The sequence below is a fragment of the Homalodisca vitripennis genome, chromosome 2 (assembly GCF_021130785.1).
Source record: "Homalodisca vitripennis isolate AUS2020 chromosome 2, UT_GWSS_2.1, whole genome shotgun sequence".
Lineage (NCBI taxonomy): Eukaryota > Metazoa > Arthropoda > Insecta > Hemiptera > Cicadellidae > Homalodisca > Homalodisca vitripennis.
In genome coordinates this window covers 35,169,048-35,196,345 of record NC_060208.1, presented here as the reverse complement: position 1 = coordinate 35,196,345, position 27,298 = coordinate 35,169,048, and the positions used below count along the sequence as shown (strand labels likewise).

Below are 27,298 nucleotides of genomic sequence, written 5' to 3'. Positions count from 1 at the left end.
TTAAACAAAAAAGTCATATAAACATAGGTTAAGAAATGTCTCGTTTAGCAGCTAGCTGCTAGAAATACAATTCTTTTGTATTTTTTTTATAAAAGAATTATCTCTAAAACTAGTTAAACTAAAGATATCAAATTTGGCACATAAGTTTGAATTAGAGAAAACTTCAAAAAAATAGTTACGTTATTTGCTTTAATGTTAACAAAATGGAGCTTATTGAAACTTTTTAAAGTTAAATAACAAAAAAATAATAATAGTTATAAAAAACTTACTAGCAAATAACTATTAAAAAAATTGTATTACAATTCCAACGGTATTTTTTTCAACAAAATCCATCAATACATAAGTGAGCACAATCACCTTAGAGATACTCTCACACAATCTGAGAGCAACAAACAGCTGATGCCTCTTAACTGTGACATGTTTGGCACTCCCGGCTTGTGCAAGCGTATCAACTTCAGCAGTAATTGACTTCTCAGATCAAATGATGAGATGAGGTGAACTTTCTTCTCAGTCACACATTGTGCATAGATGAAATTGTCTCATTTATTTTCAATATGTCCACTTATTCTTTTAACTTAAGCAAACTAGCACAGCATCGGTTGCAAGTAGGACTATATGTTTTTGTTTTGTTATGAAGACAGAAAACATATTATGTACAACTACAATTTTTGTTTGATCAGATTAAACCAGCTCTATTTAAATTCAAAGTAAATACAGTTTTTGTATTCTAAATATATTGCTTACAGATATAACCTCCCTTTGTAGCAAAACCATTATTTCTCAAACCTTAAAAAAATGTCTATACCAATAAATACTGCATCAACATTATACATACATTTTAAAGATTTATTGTACTTATACATGGAAAAATAAGGCACAGAATATACTGACTTTAAAAAAAAAAAACTAGCTTAGATTATACAGTGGACTTTTACACAGTTACCAATAATATATTTTAGGTATGATGTAATAAATAAACCCATTATTTTTTCTCACTGTTGGATTCAAACAGAATTTAGTTACTAAAATCACCTTTTTATAAACAGCTGCCATGATCGCAGTTCTCCAGTTTATTCCAACGATAAACATATTCATCGCCATCTTGTTCAGGAATAGAGTATAAAGTTCAGCTGACACGAACATGGAAACTGCATAGAAAAATCCCTTCCACATGTAGTCTTTTCCAGCGACATATCTTATAAGCAAACTGGACAAGGAGAAACAAATCAGTTTTGAGCTTAAACAGTAATAATTTAATAATAATAATTTTAATTTAAAGGAGAAATAGATACAAATTGTGGTATAAGTTTTACCCCTCAACATATTAGACTTTGTATTTCTCAAAAAGAATTTCCAGTATAAAAAACACACTATCAAAATGTGGTGATGGTTTTTAATTGTGAGATTCAGGACAGTACAAAGACCAAAGAATTTAAGATGCAAGTTAAAGCTTACTTTTATATACGAGTAATACTACTTACTTCAATATTTGAGGATTGATAAACTCTAAAGCATCTGCTATGAATTTGGCTAATCCTGCAATCAAAATTGGTACCCACAGCATTCTCACCATAGGTCCCAGTATGGATACTGGCTTTTTTGGTTTATTTTTTGAGTTTGAAATGTGGTGTGTCCCATTTGGTATGCCTTTCCTAGTTGGCTCTGCTGTTCTAGAAGTAAAAGGTGCACAATCAATTAAAACTGAGACAAATAAATAATAAATACACAATAAATTGATAACAAAACTATAAATGAAATACAGGCACAGTAAAAATAAAAATTAATTAAAGAGCAATTTTTTGGTTCGAAAAAAATTGGTTTTTGAAAGGGTGTAAAACTTTGGACGATTGTGATTGTTTGATGAGAAAATTTCTCCAGATGCAAACATCAATGAAATGATAAAACTAACGTTTCCATTTAAGCTTACTTATTTAAGTTACTGAGGTGCCAGAATGCAAAGAAAGAAAATCGAAAATAAAAGAATACCAAATGCACTTTGTAGTCTTGCTCAGTAGGAAATAAGATTAAATGAAAACCACAGAATATTGTGTAAAAACTAAACAATTTTGGATAAATAAATAAAAAAAGAAAATAGAAGATAAATGATCGAAGAAAGTGTTTAAGCTAGAAGACTGTTTCCATTTCAGATTCATCTGTTAAAGAACATTGACTTTCAAAATAATTAAGTACATCCAAGAATCATTACGTCTTTAAAGTTCTTAACAATTGTGAAACTACTTAAATTTTAACTTTACTTTAATTCACATAAAGCATTTAATTTTGTTTGTAAGAATTATTAGAATTTCTGAATTAATCAAGGAAAGGTATTATTGTAATAATGAAATGCTTAAGTGCTATAGTTTTTAACTAAAGATGAGGAGGTTTCTATGTCTGTTAAGAATTTGATACACATATTTATGAAGCTTTTATAATCAAACCTACTAATCTGGGATTATAGCTTTTATTTAAGATTATTTTAACATTTTGATTAACAATCAATGCAGTGACTAGCAATGACAGTGTTAATAGCTTGCTACTCATTGTGTGTTATCAACTTGTGAGACTGCACTAATTTTTTCAATGCTACTAATTAAATTATAACCTTACCCGTTAGCTTTTGCAAAATTTTTCTTCCATAGATTCTCAAATCGTGGCACAAGATATGCTGATGTATCTTCAAGTTTAGGGTTCCAAAGGTCTGCAGATGTCAAAGTTTTTCGAAAACCTTGCCAAATAAGTCCATCAAACCAGCCGACAAATGTTTGGGTCACAAATGACGACGTAACCTCAGGGCATATTTTCTACAAAATGAAATAAAAGAGATTCAGATTTTTTAAACCAAATAAATAAATATATATATACAGGGTGAGGCAGACCACCCGTACAGTTACGTATAGCGGCCAGACCAAACGAGGTAGATTATTCGTAACAACTTAAACCCACATATTTCCACCCCAAAGAATTTGGAGAAATTATTTTGAAATCTCTAAAACTCCCCAAAAGGGTAGTTTTTGGGGGGGTAGGGGTGGTTTTTTGGAAAATTTTCAAATGTAAAGTTATGTTGAGTTATACCTCATTTTAAAGGTATTTCTTCACTGATTATTTTGATGCAAAAAGTATGAACCTATCTTGCCGCTTATGTACAGGGTACCCCAAAACGTTAAAAAAATCAGGGGTTTGTGGGTAAATTTATTGCAACTACCTGCACAAATGTAGAGAGACGATATTTTTATTCAAAACTAATGATGAGACGGCTTATCGAAAAATATAATCAAATGCCACCCTACCCCAAAATTTACACATTTAAAAAATACATAGAATTTTGAAATACTTAAACAGCCCCAATCTAAAAAAAACTCAAATAGCAACCTAGGTTGTGTTGTACATCATTATAAAGGTCTTTAAAAAATAAACATTTTCTACATTTGAAGTTTGTCTCTATCTCCAATGGTTTCAAAACTGTAGTACAAAAATAGATTTTTAAATAATTTTACTAAGTTAGTTTGAATTTTAATATCAAAACCCAATGAAAATATGGAACAAAAGTTGGACTTTTAAGTTTAATTTGTTTTTAAATAATGTAATAGAAAGCAGGATTTCTATCAGTGTAACAGGTTTCAAAAAGCAATCTAACCATGGTGTTCATGTTTTAATAATTCCAAATACACGAGTTGCCCCTGGAAAAAATTTTGGAACCAATTCCTTGGTCTCTTATCTAATCTCTGTTATTATCGTCTCCCTATTCAGTTGTTCTTGTGACCTGGTGGTATGAGGTAGATATTAGTTTACACTTTTTTTAAAGTACGTATGTGTAAGTTTTTGTTTGTTCTTAATATGCCATTCTCAAAATGAGGAGGGATTCCAGATGCTTATGGTATTAGGGGGGATGTTTCCAAAAATTACTCAGCTGCCGCTCTTCTTTATGCCCAAACATTACCCAGACCGCGAACATCACTCCAGGAACGTTTTTCAAGACTTGCTAGTCGAGTTCGTGAAACAGGTCATGTTCAACCTGACCACAACAAAGGAAAGGTACTCGCTAGACCCGTGAGAAGTGATAGGGCACCCGAAGTTTTGGCAGCCTTTGAACTGAATCCGCATTGGATTCTACACGAAGAGTAGTTCTTGATTCTGGTATGAGTCAAAGATCTGTTTTAAGAATTGTTCACGATCATAAAAATGCACCCATATAGGATGTCATTACATCAAGAAACTCCATGTAGATGACTACCTTCATAGCATGAACTTTTGTTTGTGGGCTCGAGAAAAACTACAACAAAATCAAAACTTTCACCGTAACATTCTGTGGTGTGACGAGGCTACGTTTAGGAATAACCGAGAAGTGAAACCGTCACAATATGAGATACTGGGTGTTTGAAAACCCACACTGGATGCAAGAAGTAGGTACTGGACACCTAAATACCTGGTGCGGTATTATCGGTGACAAAATTGTAGGGCCATTCTTCTTTGACGATCGCCTAGACCGAGTAGTTTATATCAACTTTCTAATCAAAATCCCTGAGGAAGTCTTACAACGTATGTGGTTTTATGCATGATGGGGCACCAGCACACTACGCCGAAGATTCTCAATTCATTCTAAACGAGCAGTACCATGACAAATGGATTGGAAGAGGCGGGCCCTGTGAACTACCCAGCGAGATCTCCTGATTTAACGTGTATGGACGTTTACTTGTGGGGTAGACTAAAAGACCTAGTGTATAAATCAAGACCAACAACTAGAGAGGGCATGATGTGGTGGATAAGGGAGGCTATAAACACGATCAGTAGAGAAGAGATAATGAGAGCTGTAGATAGATTCACCTCAAGGATTGAACTCTGTCTGGAAAACAATGGGTTGCAGTTTGAGCACCGGTTTTAACTCTCCATGAGGTCAGTTACTAGGTTATTGTTAGTTTTAGTTTGATAATTGATAATTGTCATATTGATAATTTACCATGATGCTGCTGTAACATGGTAGATTTGTTTTCAAAACCAGTTTCAAGTGTTTATCTTTTTTAATAATGGCAGGATACTCCTTCCTTCCATGGCACTCACATCAATGATGAAATAACAGCAGGTTTTCTCCTATACATTTTGAGAAATTTAAGTGTACAACTTTTTTATAATTATTCAAAATGTACTAATTTAATAATTGGGTAATTTACCTGTTTCATGAGAGAATTTAGCACCTATCGTAAGACATTGTAGTTTACGGTGTTCCAATAACTTTTTAAATTTTAAAAGACTTTTAAAAATTGGGTACAGTATTTTTTTTTTCATTAATAAACATAAGAGACCAGTTTACTGTTGGAATTTTATTTTACTTGCACATTGCACTGACTTTTCTAATAAACACATTGAGTAAAATTATTTAAAATTTTGCACTACAGTTTTGAAACCATTGAAGATAGAGACAAACTTTAAATGTAGAAAATGTTTATTTTTTAAAGACCTTTATAATGATGTACAACACAACCTAGGTTGCCTATTTGAGTTTTTTTTTAGATTGGAGCTGTTAAGTATTTCAAAATTCTATGTATTTTTTAAATGTGTAAAATTTTGGGGGGTAGGGTGGCATTTGATTATATTTTTTTGATAAGCTGTCTCATCATTAGTTTTGAATATAAAAATATCGTCTCTTTACATTTGTGCAGGTAGTTGCAATAAATTTACCAACAAACACTGATTTTTTTCACGTTTTGGTGTGTACCCTGTACATAAGCGGAAAGATAGGTTCAAACTTTTAGCATAAAAAATAATCAGTGAAGAAATACCTTTAAAATGAGGTATAACTCAACATACCTTAACATTTGAAAATTTTCCAAAAACCACCCCTACCCCCCAAAAACGACCCTTTTGGGGAGTTTTTTTAGAGATTTCAAAATAATTTCTACAAATTCTTTAGGGTGGAAATAGGGGGGTTTAAGTTGTAACGAATAATCTACCTCGTTTGGTTTGGCCGCTATACGTACTGTACGGGTGGTCTGCCTCACCCTGTATATTTATTTATTTATTTAATATCAAAATAGCATTTATATTGTTAACCAACAGTGCATGAAGTAAATGTCTTGTATACAAACTTTATATACTTCTTGTTACTGACTAAATACAAATTTTTACAATCCAATTCTATATCTACCTCGTATTTAGAATAATATGTGTATCTCGGAGGTCGATCTGCAAACACATTCAGCACCATCATAACCACAACGATTGGGTAGTAGATCATATACAGGACGTATCTGAAGCTGTTTTCTTCTGAGTTCTGTAACCAAATATTAGAAAACATCAGCACTTCATATTTCATTATTCCAGCCTTTCAGCACATCATAAAAGAAAAGTGCTGCTTTCTGAGATCTTATCTTCTATAATTTTTGCAGTAAACAACTTTGATTGAAAATGTTTTGTATATTAAAAACACTAACACTACAACACACTTGTTCTAAATTTTGAATTGAGTTATAAATGGTTAGATATTTGAGTATGATTAGATATGGCAACTACTGATTGAATGAAAGAATATCCAGTTTGTGTTTAGTTAACAAAAGAACATTTAGTTACTAGAGTTTTGATAGTTGTGACAATTTAATAGTCTATTTACTCCAATATAATATAAATATGGAAATTCAATGTTCTGCACATAATTTTGTAATTTATAAGACACAAAAATTTGTTGATTGTTGCTAAATGAAAAATAATTAAACAAATTTATAATTGTATCTTTATTTTTTCAACTTTTATTTCGACACGAGAACGAACTGAAAAGTTTGATTCTCAAACTGACACTCTTAACAATGATTGCCATCCCAATGGAAAATTTTATATCCGATAAAAAAATCATTTTCAACTGACATTCATATGAAAATAAACTATTTTTGCTGGGACCTTGAAAGTCAGAGAAAGTATATACATGCGTCATCATGGAAATTAGCCCATAGCGGAAATTAGATCTCATGTTATAGAAAATCAGTCTGAAGAGTTATCCTATTTTATGGGTAATAAATAATTCAAAAACTATTTTACAACGATCATTGACTATGCACAGAAACTTATCTACGAATAAAAATAAAAGACAGTTAATACAGTTTTTGGCAGTTGATAATAAATAAGAATGTACATAGAGACCAAATTGGAACCATTTAAATAAAAATTTGAGACTCTGGATAGTGTTTAAAGTATTGCCTGCAATTTTCTGTTTTTACTTTTGGCTTCATCAGCCATAAAAAGGTTGATAAGATTTAACAAAAAGCAAAAACACTTTATTTCGAAAACCAAAATCTGATCTTTTTCTTGGGTGGATAAATATTGTAAAGTAAAAGATTAAAAACTAGTTTTTTCAAATACTTGATCATCAAAAATAGATTAAAAACCATTAAAACTGTGTTCAACTCAATACAGTTAGGAAATACAAATGCTACTACAATTTTGTGAATTTTCTCTTAATTCGGAAAGTCTAAAAATTGAAGTAAAAATAACTATTGTTCAACTATGCCAACTTCACCCTTGTTTAACTGTTTAAACTGATGAAAATTACAAAGCAAACATGTAAGATTTAAGTGTCTGATGCTACTCACAGGAATATCAGCACTAATGATTTCGGTCCGGAATTGGGCAGCACCCGCAATGCTCATCAGCAGCCAAAACACAAACAGTACCCCTGAGGTGTGAAGTCCTCGCACTTTGTCCCACATGAGGAGCACAGCTGCTAGTAACTGCAAATGAAATAATTAAACTTTAACTTTGTGTAAAACTGAACAGCCATAAACAGTACCCCTGAGGTGTGAATAAGTACCAATTGCAAACAAGATAAGCAATTCATAGCATATTTTGTGATATAGGAAGACACAATGAATCCTGATATGTAATGCTTTCAAATCAAATATATTTGAATTCAATGTTTTTATTTGATTAGTTTTTTTATAGTACCAGTGTTAGTTTTATTTTGTATTTAGAAAGTCTTGATTTTAGCTTGCCTTTTATTTTTAGCATTGTTTTCAGAAAAAAGTTGTGTTTAAATATTTTAGTTCTGACTAAATATAATATTTAAAACTTTAAATGGGAAATTTTTAATTAAATACTTGTTTAGTTTTAGGTTTATTTTGTTTTGAGATTTAATAATTTTCTAGTTTATTAAGGATTTTCTGGATTTATATCTTACTTAGCTTATTGGGAAATGTGGTATTAAATAATGTGAATCATAATAACAATTTATTTGCAGAAGAATAGAACATGAAATATGTTTTTACCCTTAATAATTTTTACGAAAGGTAAAGTAAATCATAGTGAAAAATTTACTTTTATTTAAATGAAGAAATTAAAACATGCTGGTGACAATTTAAAAAGAGTTAACCTGTTAAAAACTACTGTCAAAAACTCTTCAAGAATAATCAAATAGTCTATACTTTCAAAAGATACTTTTTGAATTAATTTTGCACTGCAATGCAAATTTTGTATAATTAATTCAATAGGTAACTGATATAGAATGTTTTAAACATGTATCCAAAAGCGTGAATGACAATTAGAGTCATTTAGTTAGACTGATCCTTCTAGTTCTGATATTATTTGAACAAATTAAAAAATGTACTGAAACATCTGGAATACAGTCTACTAATAGAGGTTTTTAATGAAACATTGCACACGGTCCATATATTACAATGTTATTAGTACTTACAAAAGTCAGTGTTTGTATCGCTGGTGTCCACATATCCACAGCGAACACACTCTTATCCTGGAAGTGCTGAACTGCTGATCCGACAAAGTTGACACTACTGATGCCTATCAGCACCAGGTTCAGCAACTGTTGGATACAACAATGAAAGGTAATATACTATAGTGTCTTTAAATTCAATAAAAAATAGAATCATCCACGTTTGAATTAAAAAAATAATTACGAAAGATCTAAAACCCTTATCACTATTGTATGTATACCTGATGATTTAGTTAGCATGTTATCTCAAAGTCAACAAGGCTAATGTATAATCGTTATCTGCTTGGATTAGTACAAGAATTCATTGATAAACTTGTTTATTAGTTACAAACAATATTGAAGTAGTGTCTTGATTGTGAATTTCTTTTGATAAATCTTCATGCTTTTTTCTGTTTATTTAGGACAAGAAAGTTGAGAAACCTCCCTTATCACTTAGTCCTAAAAGGACCTTTGAGCTTGCTTCCGGAGTGACAAGATATTCAGGATGGGTAAGGCTGACTCCTGTTGAGATCCCATGAGGGGGATAGCGGTACTATATCTTTGTTGTCTCCTTGAAAGAAGGGGAGGCAGCTCTCTGTTCCAGCCTCTGAAGTTGAAATGGATAAGGGTCACTACTCCATGTCCAGACTACAGCAGCCTTTAACACTAAGGGAGCTCCACCCACTCCAACAGTCATCCTCACAGTAGCCTAGACATATTAATCACACATCCACTCCCAATATCTCGACATTTGTGGTTAGTCATGTGTCACCCTAGATATCCATAGTGTTGCCCAGACGTGACATACCCGTTTTTGCTTTATCCAGTGTAGAATTCAACTGCAAGATATAAACCAGCCAGAAATGAACCTTTCTTCTGGAATGAGTACCTTTATATTAGGGTTAGGATTATAATATACAAATTGTATTGATAAAACTTGGTAGGTCTGTGATGGAAACAGGATTTTACCTGTTTTACCATCGTTCAATCGTCAACAACAAACTTTAAGCAAAGAAGTGGGAGGTTTGTCAATGTATAAATAAATTTACTTTACAAATTAAATCTTAATATTTTTACCATCTTAAGGAAAATTAGTTGTAGCCTATTAATCACTCTTATGTAGTTCCCATGAAATTAAGAATTGAGTTCTCAAGAATATAGGAAAGGCCTTCACTCCAATGACCATATTAGATTTGTTAAAATACTAGGTCCATGTAATGAACACAATAAGCTACAACTTTGTATCAAACATTTTAAATAAACTTAAAAATTAACAAAATCTAGTACTTTAGGATTTTAAGTTTACCTTTGTAATAATAATTTATAATCAGGTAAAAATACAAGTTTGAAAGTCATTATTTGAACAGTAATTAGTTATTGAAATGTTTAGTTTTGGAAGAATATTCCGATACTGGGGTATCCTAGAAGTGTCTTCAATCCTCAGTTTCTGAATTATGTTCTAAAATGGAACTGTTCTCAGAGTATGGCACTAGTTCCAAATTCAAAATGAATCTATAGCACAGTCTCAACTTTGGTGCAGTATTGTCATATTTAAAATGTTAAACTCAATAGAACAATAACGTTTGTATTAAATACCTTACACAAGGATGTATCTCTTTAAAGAAATGTTTATAACAGTTTATGAATGAAAAGTTTTCTTAGTACCTTGTAATGTAGCCCTTGTCCATCAGGACAAACCATCATTATATTTAACTATTTTACACAATAACAATTCATTTATTGTTTTAACCTTTCTCGAAATCCAAAAAAGCATTTGTTAACATACTAATATACTTCATGTCCTTAAAGTATATACGAAAAAGTAGGTTATAAGCTTTGGAACAGTGGATTCACCCTTTGATGATAGGGGGCCCACGATCCAACAATGAAGAAGAGAAGTACACCAGACTGGAGAGTAGGGGTCATGGAGGGTTTAAATACTTCACAAAAAAATGTTTCCCAAAAGAAAATACAATATACAACAGTTAATTCAGCATTAAATGGTTCAAAGTAACTGCCTGAAACTACAGTAAGACACATACAAACAAGGCATAAGAGGTAAACGTTAAGAGAAGGGTACACAGCCACACCCATGAAATAATTGTAGAAGCAAACAAAATATTGAACAAAGAAGAACATGGGTCAAAGATGGAAGGTTAATTAACTATAAATAGAATACTTATATATTTTAAAGGGTTACAAGTAAATTATCTTTTAAAGAACAAAAATATGTGATATTTATACTAATTTATAAAAAAAATTGAGTGACTCAATCTCGTTGTTACTAAACAACTCATGATCATACATTCAGATGTCCAAATAATTTTTTTTACTTTTGATATTCAAAATTTTACTTAATATATATTTATTAATGGTACTGATTGTGTGAGAAACCTTTTTGAGAAAGCAAAATATTATTGTAGAGGTTCGATGTAAAACGTTATAATTGTCACAAGATTTAAATTCTCTTCAAATAAAAATCATAATAGAAACAGTATTTTAATTTTAGAAAATTATATGGCACCTATTTTTGAAGTAAAATATTAAATTCTAGTTACTTTGCACTTTTAATATTTTTTTGATTATTTGTCTGTAAAATATTTATCAAACTTTTGGTACAAATAAAAAAATCCATATCACATTAATATTGATCTGTACAAATTGATTAAGAATTGAATTAGATCTGTGAATTTTCAAAATAATAATATTTAGGGTGTGTTTGTTTTTCGTATTTGTCCTGCATGTTTGAATGAGAGTTATTTTTTATTTTAACTTTTTCCAACCCATGTAGAACATTGTCACGTGTTTATAACCATGTGATGATGTAACCTTTGCCATAAAACATGCAGTGGTCAACAAGATTTTAACTGTTTTGACATGGTATAGTACCATATAACAATCTTTTACGGTTTTAACAATTATAAACAAATTTTGATATAAGCACCTCACAATCCCCCGACCTCTTGCAAGGTAGACTACTTATTTTTCCAAAATGACTCTACTAGATGGGGTTGCTGCTGAACTTTATACTGTCTAAGTCATTTGTATACATTACTTTATACATTAGTGCACATCCCCTCTCAGCTTATATATTATCTTCACTGCCGATAGCCTAGTTTAAATGAACCGAGATGTAAGTAAGATGCTGTATCATTAATCTTGCTATAGGCAATGACTCATTAACAATTCCATGTTCAAATTTATCTAATCAGAAAATCCACAGATGTTCAAAAATGCTGTCTCATGCTCTTCGAGATAGGGGCATCATTTAATCTAAATTTATATGTCTTGTTTGTGCCAATATTGCGGATAGCATTACATAGATATTGCATGAAAACTCATATTATATTATGCTTTATTAAACACAAAACTATTGGCTTATTTACTACGCAATAGAATTCCAAGCCAGTATAACTCGAGAGACTTCAGATATTAAGAACAAAAAAAAACAAAGACTGAACTTACCAGTTTGGCTGTTATCAAGGGGGCCCATGGGATGTCCCGACATTTGCTCTTGAGGATGAAACAAATCTCTATAGGTGAGAGCAGCCACAACACCAGACAAGGCACCCACACCAGCACGGTCTTCTCGAAGCAAAGGGAAAAGTCTGGGTATGATGTATCCCATACTGCCGCATTGTCCTGAACGATTGATTTAGTTAAAATATAATAATTAACTAAGATATGTATCTACATGAAAGCGTGGGCACAACACCCGAAAAACATTTCCCTATATATATATTTATTTATTTATATTTACTATTTGAATTAATGTAATGAAAAGTAACTAAAACCCTTTAAAAAAAATGTTTTTATTGACATACACGTGTTTCGGTATTCAACCATCATCAGTGTACATTAGCCTCTAAATAAATAAATAATAAACAATTAAATATACACATGTGGACCATTTAAACATATGTTAAATTTAAATGACACAGTTGTAATTTTTGATTACTAATCTGTATTTAATATTTTAATTTTATTTTAAATTGGGTTTGTCTTATCTTTCAGATTACTATTTAAAATGTTATAAGGATCTTTATTATAATTTAGATAGATATGTAATTCTTCTTTTGTGTTCTATTTCTCTCTTTTCCTTTCAATATCTAAAATTTCCATGTTCTTTCTAATATTTGTGTAGTTATGGTCAGTTTCCAATAAGTGTTCAGCAAAATTTGATTTTATTGTAGACATTTTATTTGTTTTCAAAGCTTGTATGTGTTCTTTAAACCTTTTATTAAAATTTCTACCAGTTTGCCCAATATAATAGCTTTCACAGTTACTACAGTTAATTTTGTATACTCCAGATTGTTTGTATAATTCTTGTTTGTCATAATTTTGGTTCACTTTGTTTTGATTATTTCTTGTTTGGTAACTATATTTGAAATATATTTGAGAACACAATAAAACTTAATTTCTAACGGTTTCAACCCCAACATGTTAGTAGAGAAGTATTCGTAAGTTCATTAATCAACTCCATTCATTAAAAATTTAGAAGATAGTGTCGTTTGCATTAATTTGTGAAAAGCTTTTATCCTAGATGTTACACTATATTCAAGATTCACTTTGATGCCACATTGCAGCCAAACTGGCCTATAGATTTTTTAATAATGAGAAATGTAACACTCAATAGAGTAAATGTCTCAAATGCTCAATCATAGATCGTGCCATCTCAACATCAATAATAAAAATGAAGAACAAGGTGGGATTTTACTAGTCTTCATGCAACAAACCAATGAAAAATTACAGTTGGCATGTGGATATGGTGGATGGAGTTGTTACGGACCGCAGCTTTGGTGTATTTTATGACATCAAAGGACAAGGTGAGCAGTTTATACTGTATTAGTGTTAATGTTAAATCTGTTTTGCAGGGTCATATCCACTGTGTGCTAATTAATGTGTGAGTTTTACTCGATGCGACGGAGCCACACCCTGCTGAGAACATTCTACTAATTAAATAACACTCTCAATCATAAAACATATGTCAGCTTTCCAATCTGCCATATGAGACCATCTAATTTCATTATTATGTAGTGCTTTTTCAGTATTAAGGCTCTCATATGCCTACACCTGATTTCAGTGATGTGTCGATCATTATAAAAATGTCGTCAAAACAAGTACTAAAAAATCCAGGATAGAATTTAACCTGTTTTCAGCCGGTAAAAAGTAGTAGCATTCTGATTTAATACAAGGAGTACATCACACCATTTGATGAGTAACAGGCTTCACTGACTTTGTATACAAAAGTCTATAATAAATGCGTTTATTATGTCTCATGTTAAAATGTAAAATGATTGTACTCAGTTTGTTAACAAATTTATTTATTGTACGATTTTTTTAGCTGCCAACGTAAGAAAAATGTAAAAGTGTTCATTTGCTCAGTCAAACTCCATGTGGAGTGACTTCCACCATCATCGAAGTCGAAATGGTGATATATAAAAATTAAACTTCACACAACATTTAAAATCTATAGATCAGTTCGTTTCCTACATATCATGCGGATGGAAAGACATGCAGAAAAACAGACAAAAGAAAATTAAATGTTCCTAGGATCTCGAGAGATTGGCTTCGCTAACGTTCAGTCCATTATTGACAATTATAAAGGGCAAGATCACAGAAACTTTTACCATGAACAGTTTTAATACGAAGACCTTCATTGAAATAATATTGATGTTATAAGTTGTACATATTGTGGATGATCGTAATATGTCGACGATTACGATGTAATATAAGTGTAACAAGTTGTGTAACATAATAAAGATATTAAAGTAATTAATTTTAAAATATTGGTTAAGCCGGAAATATCGATAAATGCATGGTCTTCATCAAAAGTTAGTTATGGATTATGTCAATGTAAGTGTCAATTGATTGATAGGAAGACAACAACCGTTAGTTTCTGGGGTGCCATTATCTCTACGGCATCTCTATTGATCCCTTCAGATTTATAAAGCAATGGGTGCCAGTAAGCTGTGAGTCTCCTGAAGTCGATGTTACCTATATTGAAATAAAGCTTCTTGTAACATTTCAAGTCTATTCGTCACTTCGTTCGTTCTCTACATATCATGCGGACTAACAGACAGAAATAAAATTTTTCCAATCATTCAAATGATAGGCATCACCAAAGCTCAGCCAATTATTTTACAATGTGGTACTTTTGGTGTTCATTAACTTTAAAGATAGTATATTAGACTATACTATAGTAATTGATCGTATGCAATCACTTTTAGTTGATTATCGCTTGATGTCGCCATAATTGTAGTTTTTATTTTGCTGCTGCATGTAATATTGTAGTTATATTGTAACCTGTCCTGCAATTGAATTGATAAAAGTATTGTACCAGGGTGTCACTGAGACCAGAAATGTCTTACATATCAAAAGCACACTAACATGTCTGACTAATTGAAGTATGTTGTAAGTCCTATTCTTTTCAACCCAATTGATGTTTTTTTTTATTCATTCTAATCTCTTTAATAATTAATTTGCATAGACATTTAAATTTTGTTCGTTTTATATTCACATAATCAGAAATGGAACTGGAAGAAACTGAGAATGTAATACATTTGTAGTTTTGTGACAAGATAACAAGCAGAAATCTTTAATATGGGGTTTGCCAAGTGGTCAGCTTTGCCTATTATACGTAAATGGTCAGAATGGAAAGGTCAAGAAAATAGACACATACTATACAAGCAAACCACTCTAAGTACTCAGGGTCATATTGAACCTCAGGTCAACTGGCAGTTGTCCTTTCTAGCGTCAACTCAATTCATCACACATGACTTTGCATTGTGCACTCAAATTAACAAAGTCGGTATCATATTTCTAGGTAGATATATTGTTCAAACCGCTTAAAAAGGCTAATCAACCTGAAGGTTCGAGAATGTGTTGAATGAAATATAACTTTTGTTACTTTTTCTTTTTTTTGATTTCTTGTTACCAGTACTAATGGAATCGGTACGAATAAATATAGGAACAATTAATTGAGGATGATATGTAAAGGATGCAATTAAAAATTTTAATTTAAAAAATAAAAGATAATAGTGAGTATATTAACTGTCATGTGTGGGGTAGATGGCTAGAGTACTTACGCCGCACAGCCCCCTCAGCTCTGGCTGTAATATTAAGAGTCGGGTGTACTAGTAAGCATCTTGATTTTAGCCCAATAAGATAAAATGGTAAACCTCAAAAACACAATTATGTCCTTACATCGTCGTAGAATTGGGAGATCTCATTTAGAAGATATAATTAATAAGTAGCCCAATGCTTTTTTTAAAGACTTTTTGATACTTGTATTCTTTCTGCAGGAAAAATCACAAACTTTACTGTCCTTAATGGTTTGAAAACTGAAAAATATAGACTTTACAAGAAAAACGAAAAAGAGTTTTGATATGTGTTATTTATATTTGTTTTTTGGCAACTCTCATATCTTTACTATTACAAATAAGGGCTTAGATGTGTTTTGATGCATAACATTGTTCTTGTTGTTTTAAACTCAAGGTTATTACAGCCGATGCTCAAGCACCATACTCAAGTTTTTAGCTGCCTGGGAAACTCCTGGTGATGGCTCTCAAGCGCACAAGATAAGCTATTAGTCACTAAAAAATCTGCGTTCATATCCCAATCACGATTAGAACAAGGGATTGAGCACGACTAGAAAACGATGTTACAATAAGCAGAAAATCATAGTGTCACTAAATAATTCTCCTGTTTCATATAACATTTCAATTAATTTACGCTCTTTATTCAACTACAATAATTATAGTACTGTGCATATTGTGTAGATCCTCTATCTTTTTCTATTTCCATAAATGCCGTCTCCTATCAAGGGATGAAAAAGTGTCATTAATCAGCCTTTTCTTAAATAAAAAAAGCTTTTACCAGGCATAATGGTGATCCCATTACGGCTGGAGTCTTTCCAGAACTGTTCTTTAGTTACTTAACTTATTTATGTTACTATTTAGGAGGACTACGGTTATGCAAAATTTGATTCTTCTATTTTTATTTACGATAATTTCTTATGACTATTTGTGTAACGTTTCTTTAACGATCTCGTCAACGGATTGTCGAGCCATCGTACTGCAGGCATACTACACACAGGATCTACTAAATGACTAAATATATTTGTAGACTTTGCTTTAATCCACGAGTAACATCTCTAAACTGACATTGACGCATACGATAGGCCTAATTGCTAATAATAATGGCATTCAGAAGTCTAGTATACGCCATTAGTGGGGAAAGAATTTACTTGTATAAAAATATTAACTAATAGAAAACACGTGGATATGATTTAGGTACTTGACAGTTTCAATGAGTATGGTCCCCACGTGTACACCAATGCCGATAGCTCTTTATCAGTCATTGCTATTTACACTTATCTACACAATACTATATATGGAGCCACATTGAATTCGCTAATCTCCCTTCTCCGTGCTCGTTTGTCTGCCTTTGCCATTGAAAAATTGTTACATATTTTATACATTTCCGATTAAGTTAAATTTTAAATTACCATACATCTGAAAAAAGGCTAAAATTGGGCAAAATTTTGGTCACATCCCTTTTAAGATGTAATTTTTAAGACAGGAAAAAGAAATTGTTTTTGGATAATTCCACAAGAAGTGGTAATTATTTGAAGCAGAATTCAGAGGTATGTTATAATAAGGGACAAAGAAAAATTATGTACATCTATCTATCTACATAATGTTTATTTCCAAACGGTTCATTCAAACTCGTTGTTTAATACTTGTATGGTTAAAAATGATTGTTTTCTGCCAAATTAATTAACAAAATGCAAACTCATCCTACCAGTTAAGTGGAATAAAACGTAAAATTTGGGTTTATAGATAAAATAACATTATAAACGTATAGTGTATGAGTAAAAGGATGGAATATTGTCTTTTCTATCCAATTGTATTGTTTTTAAAAGTACAGAACAATACTCTAACATTCTTTAATGTCAAGACATTTTTGACAGGAAGAGCAACAATATTACCAACGTTAGAAACTGATAAGAATAACTAGAAAAATAACGATATATGTTATATAAAGAAAAACGAGCAATAATACAGAAAATGTTAAATTTTTTTTTAAAGAACATAAAATATAACTATAGGTATTTTTAACTCGAATAAGATAATGTTCATAAATGGTGGTTCTTAATTACTCCAACCTATTCTTAAATGAGTTAACTTTGTTATGCCGGTTTGCCTGTTTTTATTACAATTTGGATCTTTAGTAACGCACTTAGAATTACGAAGTTATAACATCATATCAAGTTCGGTATTTGGATGCCTCACTATGCGCAATGAATGGAAACCGGTTGTAAACCTGATGCAATTCAATTCGCAATACAGTTAATGTAATTTCTCAGCGTACGCTTCGTACGATACATGAATGTAATTATTTGCTCTGGTTTCAAAAATATAATGAAAACTTCAAATATGGCATCATCAAAAGTAAATAATATAAAATAATTGTAATGTTTACTAACTGATTGATAATAGTACGCTCAAGTAATAGATTAACATAATTATACTCTATACGTTAATACATAACAGTACATTAATAAAATCGATAAAGATAAATTCATTAGTAATAAAATAAATAAATTAAATTTATTGCTGATTGTAAGTAAACATTTAATTTTTTTTATAATTTAAAGAAAAATATTATTGGCTGATAATTCATAACATTTTATTTCTTACCCAAAATTTAGAGTAGCAAAAAGCGTTTTCAGCTTTTGATCCCATTATATGCCACGAGGAAGAACCAACTTGGTGAAGTAACTTGCACAATTTCGCGCAAACACTGACTGTACTACGATGACGCAACGGCGGCAAACTCACATGTAAACAGAGCACAGACCGGCGCGAGCGCGTACCGACCGGTGTGGCTCGCCGCAGCAGACTGACAGCTTCCTGGCATCCAGAGCTTTATAAATCTGAGAGGATCAGCGTGGAGATAAAGGCACCCTAGAGACAAACGGATATTGTTTCGCTATCGACCACTTGACACTCATATTGACATAATCCATAACTTACATTAGATGGTGACAGTGCATTCATGGATATTTTGCTAATAATCAATATTTTAAAATTATTTACAATACCTTTATTGTGTTTGACAACTTGCTACCCTTATATTGCAACGTCATTGTGGACATTACGATGACTCGCTATGTACAACGTATAATATCAATATTATTTAAATGAAGGTCTTCGTATTACAACTGCGTATGGTAGAATTTTCTTAGAACTTGACCTTTATAATTAATTGTCAATAATCATCACTCGAGGTTCTGGACATTTTTCGTTTCTGTCTGTCTATCTGTCTGTTTGTCCGCACGATATCTCGAGAACAAATTAATCCAAAGGATGTATTTGAAATTATCCAAGAAGCTTAATTTCTATATAGCCTAAGCGACATCGAGTTCAATGATGGTTTCTATGAGCATTAACGGACATTTTTATGTTGGTCTTATAAGTAACCACGATGGAATAAATAAGTTTGTAATCTAACTAAGTACAACAATATGACAATTTAATATGTGCCGTATGGTAGCCTAATGCAATGAGATATTGGGAGGAAATTTTGCGCGCAATCTCAGCGAGATGTGAAAGGAGTGCTGTAATTCAAGGAGGATTACAGCACTAGGACGTTAATAATCAAAGACAACCGAACCAAGATAGCCAATGGTACTACTATGCCTAACCGTCGGATCGCGCTGTAAACAGTTGTTCCAGCGAGTCTGTGTTTAGTATTGTGCATGCTAATAATTCTTTTAATCGAATATAGTTAACAGACCAAACACTGAGAAGTTATTGTCCAATTCATGATAGTATTGATGAATAGTAAAGTTTGTCAGAATCTCGTCTTCTCTCAATTTCAGTTACGACGTAAGAGATAACTGCCCCACAAGTCAGAGTCTTCTGAGTTTGCGTAAATAGGAAAATAATACCGTACTCTAGTTTTTTAATACAATTAGAAGAGAATTGTGAGCTGAATACAATCTCATATAATCTCTCAGTTCTTTCAGAAGCCAATTGAAAGTTTTTAGAATTTCAACAGCTTACTTTAATTTAAGAGAATATAGTTAATGTAAGAACAAAGGTTTTGCATTGCAAGGTAATTCAGTCGCAGGGTTAATACGTATTGACACTGCTATTAAATTAAAAATTGTATACAAAAATAGATACATTTGTAATAAACAATACAAAAAATCCCAACCAAATCCAAAAACCTTACAGACTTGTACAGGAAAACATTAAAAATTGTGGAGCCTAATGCTTTTGGAAACCATAGACCAGGACATATTCCCGAGTATGTCTGTTTTGTAGGAGAATGCGTACTAGGCATCCTATGCCCCGGGTACCTCAACATGTTGGGACGGCCCTGCTGGATATTATGTATAAGTCTATGCGTTGTCCATTCAAAACAAAATTATTCCGTAAAAGGTATCGACATTAGAATTTAATGTAAAAACAGAAATTACACTTTATTAGATATTATTTTTATTTATGAAAAGGAAAAAGTAAAGAAGAAACTCAAGTTTGACACTATTATTGTTCTTTTGGTCTCATAGAACACAAACAAGAATAATAGAAGTTGATAAATTTAAATACGAACATTTTGACACGTCTATCATAACAATCTGTCATTAAGATTAGTAGATACAGTCAAACCTAGGTAGGCCTACCTGGAAACTAGAACTAGAATTCTTCGGTAGCTCCAATCAGTGGCGTAGCTACCTTGGGTGGCACCCGGTGCGGAAGTTGGTGGTGTCACCCCATCAAAAGTAAAAAGCAATAAATTTTATATGAGATAGGTCATGGATATAATATATTGTTTTTCTTTTTATCATCTATCACTATAGAATAATACACGTTTAACAATTCACGCCAACCAAACACAACACACTTCATGAAACAAATGAGATGTTTGAACCGAACCCTCAAAGATCGCGAGTATGGAACGAGGAATACCCCACGACAGCGTCAGGCTCTTTTGCGGGAATCCCCGAATTATACACAGAGCTGAGCTGGTGCTAGTGGAGGTATCCCTGAACAAAAATTTTTGTGCTAGCGATTTATTTAGTTATTTTTTGTTTGTTTGAACATTGTTCTTAAAGTTGAGAGACCGGGTGGGTGTCACCCCAAAAACCTTTCTAAATCTAAAAAAATACCGTGGATAGCTTTAAATAATCGTACGACTAAATTTTACGTTTATACATCAAAGTTCACTGTAGTTTGACCTCTATAACTCGTTTTTCTTTTACAGACCTCGCAATCTAGAAACCCCCAGGAACACAATGTAGACTTGGAGAAGCGTGTTGCGACCTGTTGGCGAGTCATCTGTTTGTTGCCCGTTAGTTCTTTGTCTGCAAGTCACAGGGCCGTATTCAGCTTTGGCGGGCCCCGGGAAAGACATTCGTCACCGTCGACACGGTTACTTCAAATAGACGTGTGGGGAGGCCCGGCTGATTAAGGGCCTGCGCTACAGTCCTGAACTTAAGCCTTGGTTGTGCGTTTACTTGCGTGAGTGACAATGAATGCTTAAAGAAGTGTTAAAACTTTGACTTGGATACATGTTTGGTGAAAACGAACCAGTCTAAATCGAACAAGAAGTGAAACCCATTAATATAAAAATCGAGGCTGCAAGGAATTTGGTAACACTGCAATTCCCATCCAATGATCAGACACTTGAAGAGTTCGCACTTGTTGATGAGGGTATAGCAGTATCTGAAGTGCTATTTGATAGTGACATTGTGGAGTCCCTAAACGGAGAAGAAGGTGCTGATAAAGATGAGCATTAAAATGATAAGGAGACAGCCGACATTACGACTAAGGAAGAGAGAATTGCTATCACTAATGCTGAGGATCTTCCTAGAAAAACCAGCATTGTGCCGGACAGTGTATTTCTTGCTATGGTTGCACTTGAGAAATAGTTGACTCTCGATTTTGCGACAGTCTCAAACAAAATAAAATTCGGAATATTCATCACAAAAATGTTTCAAATAATAAAATGTTTTCAAAGCTGGTTTTAGTTGTAAATGCATGGAATGCACACGTTTTTCCCACGTAAGTTTCTCATCTGAAATAACTCTTTGATATTTAAAATTATTTTTTTTTATTTATAACCAAGCAGTCCCAATTTCCATCAAAGCAGGCTAATTTGTAATATTTTAGATTTGACAAGAAATTAAAACATTAAAACGATAATTTACATACCTTGTTTTATTAACTTTTATTTCAATTTTATTGTTGTAACACAAATTTCTCAAAAGGAACAAATCATTGGAAATATTTACCCTCGTGTCTTGAATATTTGCAATAGAATAAAAGACAGCTATGTCATCGGCAAAAGTGCTTGGTATTCCATGGAAATTTGATTCTAATAAGTCGTTTATAAATATTAGAAATAAAGTTGCCGACAGAACTGAGCCTTGTGGTACTCCAGCTCTAACAACAGTAGGGGTACTAAAACAATTCCTTATGTTTACGCAGTGCTTATATGTTTCAAACCATTGTAGAGATATTCCCCTAACTCCTATTGATTCAAATGGCTTTTTGAAATCTATGAATAATCCCGTAGTCTTATTATCTTCGTTAAAACTGTTATGCATAAAATTTGTGACACTAATAAGAGCATCTGCAGTAGACTTGCCCTTCGTTTAACCATATTGTTTAGAGCTAAAGATGTACATTATTTAGATATTTAACTAATCGTACTTTCATGACCTTCTCAAATACTTTCAAAAAAAAACTGGAAGAGACTAATTAAATCAAATTAAAATCACATTTATTTCCACAAATTACTTAAAAAATAGAAGTAAATATTTCATATTGAAAAAATGAACAAATTTAGCATGTGGATATAAAATGGTAATAAAATATACAATAATATTCAACTAATACAATTCTAAATAGTTAACATTAAATAATTTAATGCTAAATAATATTTAAAAACCTTATATAACAAAGTTATGAAAGTAAAACAAAGTAAAATAAATCAATATATCGAAATAAAGACAGAAATTTAAAAAACCTAGTGAAACAGCATTTATAGTTGAATTAATTTGTTACCTAATGTCTGTATAGTCAAAAAAGGGAAAGGAGCATAATCGGACGGAGGTTATCGATTTTAATGCTTGAATTATTTTAAAAAATAGGAACAACTATGCTTAGCTTCAAATCTTCAGGAAAACTCCATTTGTGAAACTTAAGTTGATAATATGAGATAAAATAAGTAAAACATATTGAACTATTTGTTTCAACAATACAACGGCAATACTATCAAAGCCCTAGGATTTTGAATTTCTTTTAAACCCATTGATTACTGAGGTAACTTCAATTTCTGTGGTTGGTAATACAAAAAAGAAATTCACTGTACAAGCTAACTGTACTTCGCCTATTTGATTATCTGAGTTTACATGGATGTCCTGAAAGAATTTGCTTATCTATTGCGCCACAACAGCTGGGTCCGAAATAGTTACCTAGTTCTATCTTATCGACTCCATTTTTTTTTAATGTTTGCACCACTTAGTTGGTTAATTCTTTTCCATTGAAGTGATGAATCACCTTTACACTCATCAATTTTCTTAGAAGAACAATATTGCTCTCTGTATTTCTTAGTATTTATATCATTTCATAACTTTGTACAATAGTTATGATAATACTGTCTAAAAATGCTTTCTTCTTTCTTACTTCAGGTAGTCCAGCTTCTATTAAATTTAGTATTTTTAAATTCTTCATATTATATTGTCTTCATTAGTCCAAGGTTCTCTCCAGGAATTCTTTTACTGAATAGAAGGGTCTGACTTCCAGCCACGGTGTTGTCTACTCGGTCGTTGTCCAGTTCCTTTATTAAGGTGCCAAGGCATGTTTCTGTGTAACAAGGTTCTTTTATAAAGTGAGAGATCCGGGTTCTAGTCCCGGCAGAGCAAGTACTTCTTGTGATTGAATGTTTATTGACATTAAATTGGGCTATTGCCTTTTATAAAAATTCAATATAAATAAATAAGTCATTTGACAGGTATACTATAGTCTTCCGATGATATGTTAGTTTGGTTATTTAAACGCATATGTGACAGATACGGCCAAATACAAAATAATTCAATTGTAAAAAGTGAGGGCTCTGTGGAGTAACGGTAGCACATTCACCCGGCAAGTGAGAGATCTGGGTTCGAATCCCGGCGGAGCAAGTATTTTTTGTGATTGAATGTTTATTGAAATTAAATTCGGCTATTGTCATATATACAACTTTAATGTAAATAAAAATATTCTTTTATAGTTAGGCTTCTTTTCGTAAAAACTTGAGAATTATCGTATATATATTCGTAAAATAGTGAGAGGCAGTGAAAATTTTATAGCGTGTCTAATGTTATGGTCGTGTAGATCTCGGTTCCTATCTTGATTGGTTCTTACAGCATGCAAGATGGTTTTCTCTCATGTACAGTGCCATTACCGTTAGTATTTTTAGTTCTTTGAAAGATTCTCGACAGCTATCTTGTTAGTTTTACTCTGCAAGGCAGCTAATCACTTTCTACTTTACAAGCATTCTTTCCATATTTGAGCTTGTTGTTCCACTCCATATTGCCAGGCCATACCTTCGATGGTATTCAAAAAGTTCAAATTTGCAATTTTTGCTGTTTTATCCCCACTTGTTTGTTTGGTCCGCCTGATGACATATGTTCCTAGCTGAGTCTTTTACAAAGTTGGTCAATATGAGTACGGCAGGACAGGTTCTCATCTATCACTATTCCGAGATATTCCAATTTAATGTAAATTACTACGGTTATTTTTAATTTGTAGCAAGCAGTAGTAATTTGTATTCGTTGTTAATAAACGTAAGGAAGCTTCAATCTTAAAACATTTAAATTTACGGTATGAAAAAGAATCAATGAGCATTGTCCTGAAAACAAACGTGTTTTGTTGATTATTGGGGTTTTATAAATTCAAGCATAAAAGAGCAGGTTCTCAGATTTTTTACAAATTCCGCCCATTAAATATTAGCGATTCTGATTTCACTCCAAAATTAAAATATACAGAGAAGTATATTGCGATGTTTAATTAAAAAAAAAAAAATGTTTTATAAATTTTTGTATTAAGTCCTCTCTTTATATCTTGGAATTCTTTAATTTCTAACCTCGCAACCCAAATTATGACGTGTATAAAAAGTTTGTAATTAACTATTTTCAAAGTTATATAACTTGACTTCGTATTCAGTGATTTATAGACTATTGAGCATATTCCGGAAATGTTACTTAAAAATTTAAATCACCAAGGAACAACATATTAAACACTTCTTTCTTTATCAACTGAATCTTGGTACACTTCTACTAGCTAACGTAAAGGTAAATTAAAATTGCTCAAGTTGGGAACACATTTAACCCTTTCATGCCCAAATTATGAAAAAGTAAGAAAAAAAAATCATTTTCTGTAAAAATGCTTTTATTTATACTTTGAATAAACACTTTTCATTAATTATTTTGAAAATCCATTACAATTTAAACATTTAGGAAACTGTGTCCATATGGATTCTATAGGAACACAAGTATCCAATATCAATTACTTTGTCACTACACAATTATTTGCCCATAGGTGCCATATGGCACTAATTTACAAAAAAAAAAAAAAATAAAAAAATAAACTTTTAGATCATAGGAGAATAATAACAATAACATTTTGTATTTTCATGAACAATGTATTATTTACAATACTGGTCAAAATTATTACAAATTGCAATATACACAGTTACACACTAGTCACAGGTAAATCCAATTGAATCCATATGGCACCTACAGGTACAGCAGGAACCATGACGTTTGAACAAAATAACTGAATCCATATGGCACTTACAGGCATAGGAAGAACTTCACTACCATAAAACAATGAACTTGTCATGCCTATAGAATCCATACGGATTCAATTATACTTATTTTGGGTGTTTTACAAAAGATTATAATTTTTCCATTTATCTTAATTTTATCTCTGAAAATTATGAATCCAGCAGTTGATGTAGTACATTTGTGAACTTTTTTTTTTTTTTTTTTTTTTTAACCCAGGCAACATCATAATAATTTTATCCCAGATTTACAAAGTACACTATCAATAGTAAATTTATTTACAAAGTAACTATGAATCTCTGAAAATTAACCCGTGAATCCAGCAGACTATAACAATTAGTACGGAGCTGTGAGTTCAGCTGAACAAAACCATTTCTTTTGAGAATTTACAGGTCTGCCAACATGAAAAAAATCATTTCCCCACCCAAACATCAAATTTACCCGTCCCCAGAGTTTAAAATCTGTAAGATTTCAGATGTTAGCTCTAGAAAATCAGAAAGAAACTGAATCCATACGGAGCCTATGGGCAGGAAAGGGTTTTAACATCTGTACACTAACGAGGGACATTGAAAAATTTTGTAATTTACACATCAGTTTTATACTTGGAGTTCAAACAATAAATACCACATTGACCATAACTCATTGGCTGTTTATAATGATCTATCTTATAATTTAAAGACGTTATTCTGTTAATCCTTACAGAAACTTCAAACTTTACAATTGAATCGTTGGCTACGAATTTAGCCAAAGCCAGTCAGGAGTTAGTGTACGAAATATCCGCAAGTGCGCTGAGTCCGCTGGTAGCAATTACTACCTCCCAAGTTCCTTCGGCAGAACCATATAAGGTAACTCCATTGATGTCGTTCTGTTACTCAGAGCTCGCGGTCGTTAACCTATCACATAACAACTTCCGTCTCCCGGCGTTACTACATTGCCGTTTATGGAAATCTCAGCGCACTCTATTATTTTGTTGAAGGCCACACTTGTGTAACTTTGCTCACCGTTCATGACAATAATTAATTACATTTTTATACTAACAGCAGGGACGTAGCAATGATTTAAAAACGGGAGTTGTTCACAGGGAGTTTATACACATACACAATAGTACACACAAGAAAAAATATACTATCGTAAGTTGAATATCAATATAGATGACAAGTAGACCTTCCTGCTCAGTCGAAAGAAATAGGTGGATTTTGTAACAACTGAAATATGATGTGGCTAAATCTAACTACATTTTTATGTATACAATTTTTTCTAAGCCCATATGTAACGGAGTGACTTTTTTAAAGTTTGAAGAAGCTGGTGTACCAAGCAGACCAAAGAACGGCTGATATATTCACAAGATATAGATTTTTTCACGTTTGAAACTAGTTTCAGTAATGTTTTCACTAATTCTGAGTGATAGAAAAATTCTTATGGAATTTACATATAATTGATATCTCTCAAAAGGTGAGATACAAAAAAGGTATTAATAATAAAATTAGAAAATGTCGCATACCATAATAATTTTTACTTTTTCTTTAAGTACATAAATAAATAAGTTGTGATTTAAACAATTTTGAACGATTTCCAACACTTCGGCTACAACTTCGTTATTTATGAACCTGTAGAAAATGGTTTTGGAATTAATATGACATTTTCTAAACCTTTTTTTATATCTCAAACGGTTTCCTAGATATGGCTTATTTATTATTTATTTATTTATTGTAAGCTTCACATGGGTTTTATAATTTTCAGCATAGCTAAAGAAAAACGAAACGATTTAG

The 27,298-nt window shown here is 32.0% G+C and overlaps 1 protein-coding gene across 1 annotated transcript in view; it reads right to left on the bottom strand.

The window, feature by feature from the left end:
* Positions 1–18,583, bottom strand: part of LOC124353790 (ATP-binding cassette sub-family C member 3-like) — a 43,487-nt gene extending 24,904 nt beyond the window's left edge. Inside the window, 8 exon segments of the mRNA XM_046803787.1 lie at positions 1,033–1,207; positions 1,482–1,670; positions 2,608–2,801; positions 6,140–6,265; positions 7,575–7,712; positions 8,672–8,797; positions 12,152–12,328; positions 18,391–18,583. Coding sequence (XP_046659743.1) covers positions 1,033–1,207; positions 1,482–1,670; positions 2,608–2,801; positions 6,140–6,265; positions 7,575–7,712; positions 8,672–8,797; positions 12,152–12,328; positions 18,391–18,435 — 1,170 coding nt within the window. The 5' untranslated portion in view covers positions 18,436–18,583.
* Between the last annotated feature and the right edge of the window lie 8,715 nt (positions 18,584–27,298).